The 7317-nt window shown below is 31.0% G+C and overlaps 3 protein-coding genes across 6 annotated transcripts; 1 reads left to right on the top strand and 2 right to left on the bottom strand.

Moving 5' to 3' along the window:
• Positions 1-14: 14 nt before the first annotated feature.
• On the bottom strand, positions 15-1509 carry Aptx (aprataxin). Of its 3 annotated transcripts, none has more exons than XM_066725041.1 (4): positions 1206-1509; positions 831-1107; positions 609-742; positions 15-543 (listed from the first exon to the last, which is right to left on the bottom strand). In XM_066725041.1, exons 2-4 carry the CDS (start codon positions 1055-1057, stop codon positions 377-379), a joined length of 528 nt encoding a protein of 175 aa, XP_066581138.1. In that variant the 5' UTR covers positions 1058-1107; positions 1206-1509; the 3' UTR covers positions 15-376. The 3 variants fall into 3 exon arrangements, with proteins under 3 accessions (XP_066581138.1, XP_066581139.1, XP_066581137.1); XM_066725042.1 differs by having other exon boundaries at positions 1275-1509; XM_066725040.1 differs by having other exon boundaries at positions 831-1509.
• Positions 1510-1590: 81 nt separating this feature from the next.
• On the top strand, positions 1591-3966 carry LOC136772208 (putative RNA polymerase II subunit B1 CTD phosphatase RPAP2). 2 transcript variants are annotated; one of them, XM_066725038.1, is made up of 6 exons: positions 1591-1776; positions 1936-2050; positions 2142-3278; positions 3354-3511; positions 3578-3763; positions 3828-3966. In XM_066725038.1, exons 1-6 carry the CDS (start codon positions 1700-1702, stop codon positions 3964-3966), a joined length of 1812 nt encoding a protein of 603 aa, XP_066581135.1. In that variant the 5' UTR covers positions 1591-1699. The 2 variants fall into 2 exon arrangements, with proteins under 2 accessions (XP_066581135.1, XP_066581134.1); XM_066725037.1 differs by having other exon boundaries at positions 1591-1788.
• Positions 3967-4069: 103 nt separating this feature from the next.
• NELF-B (negative elongation factor B) lies at positions 4070-6551 on the bottom strand. Its single transcript, XM_066725039.1, has 8 exons — positions 6265-6551; positions 5728-6207; positions 5497-5664; positions 5271-5396; positions 4935-5204; positions 4557-4841; positions 4287-4487; positions 4070-4219 (listed from the first exon to the last, which is right to left on the bottom strand). The coding sequence occupies exons 1-8, from the start codon at positions 6391-6393 to the stop codon at positions 4070-4072; spliced, it is 1809 nt and encodes a 602-aa protein (XP_066581136.1). The 5' UTR covers positions 6394-6551.
• Positions 6552-7317: the final 766 nt, after the last annotated feature.

Genomic DNA, 7317 nt, shown 5'->3' with positions numbered 1-7317 from the left:
TTAATAAAAACGAATTTCTTAAAAAAATAATTATTTTGCTAAAGAGACTAAAGTTTTATACAATTTGATTAAATATTAGTTATTATGCAGTGTTTGTCATATAAAATTTTCTGAAGCATACATGTTAAAAAACGTTCGTATTATTTCAGTCACTATTAAATATATAACAAATCAGCATAACACTTTTCTGGCTCAAATAGTGAGAAGCTTTAAAAAGGTCATATACAACAGATTCATGTAGTACAGTTTTGGATATACATGTTTCCTTGCATCTATAATCTTGGTCATTTTAAGTGGCTAGCCCTTTCTAAATGTCACAGAAGAATGTAATTTATTGGACTATATTTATTGAATAGACGTTCAAACTTTTAGAGTTTTATTCTTTCTGTGTAACATGAGCTAGTAAATGCTGTTTTAGCATACGTATGGTTTCAGGCCTCTCAGAACATTTATGACATCTCAAAGGTCTTAATAAATATTCTTTACATTTATCAGGTGCAATCGCTTGTATTTTCCCACTCTCCTTTAACTGTTGAACAATCTCTGTGAAATTATTTAAATAATTAGTAAAATCTGTAAGTATAAAAGTCTTATTGACAACATCTTACCTTTGGAAGGTATAAAGTATGGAGTATTAAATGAATTCCAGTGATGCTTAGTTTTTAAGCATGGACTATTAAAGTCCGAACTTATTATATGCAAATGTAATCTATGCATACTTGGCATTGCATGATATCCTATCCTATAATAATAAAAAAAGAAATGTTTAATAAAGCTATTAGAAATTTTGTATTTTAGCTCCAAAATATATAAAATATTTTATAACATACAAAAATTTATACTCTTTATATTTCTGTACAATGTCATTGGCTATTTTATCCATGTGAAACAATAAATTATTGTGCTCTTGGCTTATATGCCGTATTGAAGGTATATTTATCTTAGGAAGAACTAAAAAATGATGTTGAGCTTTTGGGTATTTGTCTTTTATAACTACGACTGTATCATCTTCTTTTATTATACATTTTGGATCTGCCATCGAATTGAGTAAGCCCATTGACCAATGTGTTTTAAAATCTTGTGCGCTGGAGGTAACCTTCTGCTTTACTAACATTACAATATTTCTGAGATATAACATTAATGAAAAAATTATATCACTATTATATATTTATTTAAGGAACGATTTTCTTTATTTAGTTATTTACTTAAATTTCGCTTTTGTCCATTAATTTGGTCTATTTTTTAACCTTGTTTTAAACATTATAATTAATTACATCTATATACTTGCTCCAATGTACAAATGTTTCACTCTGAGGCCTGGGCGCGTTCCAAGGCCCAAAAGTACATATAGCGCTGCTATGTCGTTTATCCACATCAAATAATCTCGTCAAAAGAACTATTTATTTTATCCTCAAAGGGAATAATAAAACCTTTATTAAACAACTCAACGCTTGATATATTTTTATCAATAATTATTACAAATTTTAACTTTTAATAACTGGACAAAAATCGTGAACAATCATACACCATGAAAAAAAATATAGCGGAAGCGGGAAGACGAACGCCATCTATCTATGTAGATAAGTTTAATCGACACACGAAAAAAGTGAAGTATTGGGCTGTCTGCGTTTCAAATCCTTAGTGCTAAGGCAGGTCTGATTTGTATCCCTTGTTTCACTAATTGGAAAAAATTTTTATAATGATGAATAGCCCCGAAAAACATTTAGTTATTCATCAAAATGTATGTGAAAAACGTAAAATTATAAAAAAGATGAGGTATGCTTTTAGGTTAGTTCAATTAATCATGGCCGTGTTCCGTTATTACTGCAGCCTGCAAGTGTACTTGAGGTTTACTTGCAGTAACGGAAGTCGGAACATGGTTCATGTCTATCTATTCCTATTGTAGTTAGTTTTTAAGTAATAATACCGTTTTAGCAAGGCACAAATGCAATTAGCGTCTCTGAAAAAAAATAAATGTGAGGCTAAGGCCTTGATGATAGTGGAGCATCTACTTGAGCCTAACATCAGCTCAGATTGGCTACTCCAAAATGTAAATATAGGCTTTTTAGTATCTAATTTATTTTAACAATCAAATATATATTTGTTCTTTTTGAAGATATTGAAGCATTTGTTTTTTTCAGTTAATTCATATTAATAAAAGCCACATGGAAGATGTCATTGAAGAAAGAGTAATTACAAAGTTGTGTGGTTATGTTCTTTGTCAGAATACTTTAACAGCAATTATTAACCAACAATATCATATATCTACTCAGAGAAACAAGGTATATAATGTTAGTCAACGAAAAAAATTCTGTAGTTCACATTGCTATGGGGCAGCAAGATATCTCTTGGAACAAATGTTGATAGATCCATTATGGCTAAGGGATAAAGATAAAATTCCAATATTCAAATTAATGCCTCAAGAAGAATTTAACAAATGTACACCAGGTGAAGAGGTAAATGTAACAGGAATTGATATCACTTTGAGTATGATAAATAATAGCAACATAAATAAAGAAAAAAATGAATCCCAAGAAAAAATAGGCATTAATAATGTGCAGAACAATGACATTAATATTAAAACTTCAGATAATGATATCACAAGTAATATAAATAATGAGAAACAGATATTAAAAATTAAAAATTTTATTGAAGAAAAGGCATGTGATACTTCAAAAAACTGCAGCTCCTTACAATATTATACATTAAAAGAAAGAGATTTTTTATTAACAAGAAATATTACAGAAAATATGGATAATAGAGTAATTGAGGAAAGCATTGATTTAAATGAACCAAAGTCTACAAATGCAAAAGAACCTATAGAGCATTTTAAAGATCCTGACTTGAGGAGAAACCCAATAATTTTCACAGATATTAAGCTTTCAGAAAATTCAACTGCAGTAATTCAATCAAAAGATAACATGACAAATAATAGTACAATATTTCAACATAAAAAAAGTGAAAAACTTAAACAAAAGATAACGTCAAAGTCTCTAGAAGAGCAAGTATTTCAATCTCTTGTATGTCATGTAGAAAGAAGTGTTAAAGAATGGGTAAATAAAAACACACTTTGTTATTTATTTGGAGATGTTGCTGCTAAGCAAGAGTGTCTTGAAATAATTAATCAATATGACAAATATAAAGAAATATGTAAGAGATTAAACAAATTACAATTAGAAGATGAGCAACAAGATCGCGATATGTTAACCAGTAATGTTCTCAATCCTGTTCCACATATAGCTGATCTTCAAGAAAAAGGGAAACTAATGGATTTAAAGGTTTCTTTGCTGTTCATGTTTTTCAAGATTGTTCACATTTGACTTATAATCTGATAACAAAATAATTCAATTCAGGTACGTGCTTTTTATGAGGGCAATCTGGTTATAAAAAAACCAGAGGATACCAAGGAAAATAGTGATAAAGAAGAATTTTTTCCAATACTACCTCTGACAAATATTCATCATCCCAATGTTCTCAGACGTCGGATTTTAACAGACAAACTTAATAAAATGTAATAATTGATATTTTATTTCATACTATATAAGTGTATTGTATAACTATTAATTTATTATTACAGTCTCCCAGATTTATTATTAACTTTAGTTGGAAACCATAGCTTACATCTACCTACACAGTATTATACTTATAATGTAGAAAGAAGTTCTAAGGTAAAAGCTTTGGTTAATAGCTTTTCCTTATCATCAAAAAATATTCTTTTTAAGGCTGCAGAATGGAATCTTGTTGGGCTTATTATTATAAAAATGTAAGTTTTATTTATACCTATACTTCTATATATACATATAATTAACATTTTACGTCATTCGCAGGTTGAGTATGATAGATTCACAAATAAGATCCCTGTTACATTCTAAGCAGGCGTCTGCTTATATTTCAATGATTTTAATGTCTTATAAATTGGATTCAAATTATTTAAATAATCTTTTTATCGACTTATGCAGTAAATAAAATAAATTAATTCGCACTGTTTTTCAATAGTCCTTTGAAAATGTATCAATAGCGTCAAAAGTTAAAAAAAAGAAAAAACCTACGCAATTTAAAGAAAACCAGATCAAGTGTTAGCAACATTGGATAAACTAGATGATGGGCAATCTAAACCCAGTGTGTCCATTTGCGGTGCGCTCAACGCTTGCTCGTCTGTCGATCGTGTACCAACTTTCTCACGAAGAGCTTCATACAGGCTATGTACAGCTTCATTATGCTACAATAATGTATATTTTATTTGCAGGAAAATATGCATTGCAAAATATAAATAAAAATAGAATTACTTGACTGGTAGGCTGTAGAGCTTTCAGCAGAGAGTGTAATCGCGTAGGTGGCAGTTTTGGATATATGTACCAAAGCAACTTTAACAAATGCCTTGTTACATTATCTCTACCTAAACCTGCTAAGAAAAATTCATCAAAAATTACTGTACAAAATGATTCATTTGAAAACTCGTCCGCCATATTCAATATCAATAGAGAAACCTGAAAGTACAAGAGAAAATTAAACGTTGAAAATGATTCTCTTAGAAAGAATATAAAAATATATTTTACCAAAGTATGTAAAAATGGATCTTCAAATGCTCGTTGAGCTTGACAGTTGGGCAGAGTAGCTAAAACTCGCATTAGACCTCTACCATCTCCGCGTCCTCTTCCTATTCCACCGCCGCCTCCTACATGTAGTGAATAATACATCGATAGAACAGCTGCAACTCCCGAAAGCTGAGCATACGCTTGACAGGCATCAGGAGGAGGGCCTGAATGCTCTATTATAGCTATTGCACTTTCTCTTTCGTCAGGCGGAAGTCTACAATTGAGTTGTCTTATTTGATCATCTACCTATAAATTTATAATATTCATATATCTTCAAAATGAGTTTTATATTACAATGTTGGGAAAAAAATCTAAAAATGTTCAAATTTAAAATATTACCATTAAAGACATTAACGCTGGTAAGAACTTTGTTACTACTTGAACATCTAATTTTGGTTCTTTGAAATCTTGAGAATCAATCATTTGCCAAGCAGATAAGCCTAGAGCCAACATTCGTAATAACAGCACTAGTACAGCATTATCCCTTGGCATACTGTCTCCATTGATGAGGTGTAATGTAATTTTGATAGCACTACTAGCTAAGAAATTCACAGCATAAGGGTCACATAAAGTCATACTCAAATCACCCAATACTTGTTCTTGTCCTTTCTATACAAAATCATAATTAGTTTGCAATTAAAAATAGAGAAAAGCAGCACTTTAATTTTGTTGTACCTTTATACTGTCCAAAAACCCTTGAAGCTCTCTAGATCTTTTAATATCCACATTTTTTTCTCTGATACAAGCATCTAGACACCACGTAAATTTGTGACATGGATCAACAGAAATGATGTCTTGTATCTAAAATATAGGAAAACTTTAATATCTATTACATAAATAGATATCAGCATTAAACTCTAAAAATAATTTATAAAAACAGATACTTTTATAATTTCCTTACTTCTAAATCATGTAATGCCATAAGCAGCTCTGCTCTAAGAGTGCAATAATGAATGTTTTTTGTACGTAGGAATAATGTCCTTAAAAATTGTAGTACCATATCATATAATTTTACACTATGCCCAATCATATGTGCCAGTTTTTGTACAACCTCTCCCTGTCTTCGAACCTATAAAAATGAGTTGCAGAGATAATAATATTTGTTAGTTATAAAAAGTGTATAAAGATATACCTTAGGAGATGGCATAAAAAAGAGGCTATTTAAGTTCCTATGATCAAAAAGAATTTGCTCTTTTTCAATGATATATCTGCTAAATAGTGGAGATACTTCATCGCCAAACAAACTTTGGTTATCTTTCCATATTTGCCGTTTAACCTCAGTATCGGCATCATTATATAGTTCTTTTTCTCTAACAAGAACACGTAAATATTTATCATCAATATGAGGTGTATTTCTTAATATGCACATAACAATCGGCCTTAGAGCAGCAACTCTTACTGCAGAGAAGCTTTTCGATAGTAACTCTTTTAATCTTTTATCTCCAGATGAGGTCTTGTCCCCTCTTTCTCCACCTATTTCATTAATACGTTTCACAAGCTTCTCTCGTAATTCCTCAAGTACTGAAGCATGAAAATCTAACCTTCTAACCCCATGTAAATCTAATAAAGGTAACATTGGTCGTAACGAAGGAAGTAAAATACCATTTTCCAGCTAAAAATATTCATTATTTAAATGAAAGATAAAGAAAAAGTTATTACAATTAAATACCTGAAATTCTTCTATAGCTTTTAAGGGATCAGTACAGCTTGTTAAAGCATCGCTTAGGAAAACTTGCCCAGCTATACCCAAATCCTCTAAGCCATTCCCGGCTTCTCCGTTGCTTTTTGTCGAATTCATTATAACATGATAGGTTATAAGCTATATTTAACCTATTTTTTTACTCTAATTATTTTCTCCAATTTGTTCATACACAACTAATGTGTAACCACATGCATGGAGCATTGGATGATGTTTACACTGTTTACAGAAATTACAGATTTTAGGGTAACGGTGGTATTCACACGGATACCCCACACTCGACTCGAGTTTCAATACTATAGTTTACGTAACATATACTGTAGTATTTTAGCCTGAGTCGAGTTCGAGTCGAGGTGGAGGAACGACTATGAACTATAGGTCTGTTCTCGTTGCCTACATTTGCCTACACTTTTTACACTTTGTGCAGTATTGTGCACTTTTTAGGGTGTCAACTTATACAGTAATCGCCAGGTATGGCTTTCCCATAATTTTTCGATGCTTTTAGGAATCGCATTAAAAAGACCAGCGCTTTTACTTCGCGCACCTAACTCACTCGCTTGCTTCGTTCGTATGTATATACTACACCTATAAATTGAATCGTGTGTGCTTTCAGCTATAGTGTATAGTAATCATTTTCCATGTTAAATTACAGAGTGAAGCTAGCTGAACCACACACGATTCAATTTTCCACTGAATTCCCACTGTGCACTACATACACCATAGGAAATTGATTCGGCGACCTTTCAGTTAACTTCACTTCGTACTTTCTCGACGAATTTCAAAGACAGCGATCAATTTTCCACAGTGTCTATACACTATTAAAAAAACTTATAAAAAACTTCGCCTGAGCTCGGTAAATTTCGTTATACACGTCAGATGTAAGCGGGAACTATAAATAGTATAAATGCAGACATTTGTTTAACAGAACATCATTTATTATAACATGCAGATGTTTTAAAATATTTATTAACTACATTTTTTATTGTAAATTAATTGCAAAACAGTATATATAATGACGATATT

The sequence above is a fragment of the Prorops nasuta genome, unplaced genomic scaffold (genome assembly GCF_024137725.1).
Source record: "Prorops nasuta isolate Cenicafe-Biocafe unplaced genomic scaffold, Cenicafe_Pnas_1.2 PNAS00003, whole genome shotgun sequence".
Classification (NCBI taxonomy): Eukaryota; Metazoa; Arthropoda; class Insecta; order Hymenoptera; family Bethylidae; genus Prorops; species Prorops nasuta.
This window is presented reverse-complemented; position numbering and strand designations above follow the sequence as displayed.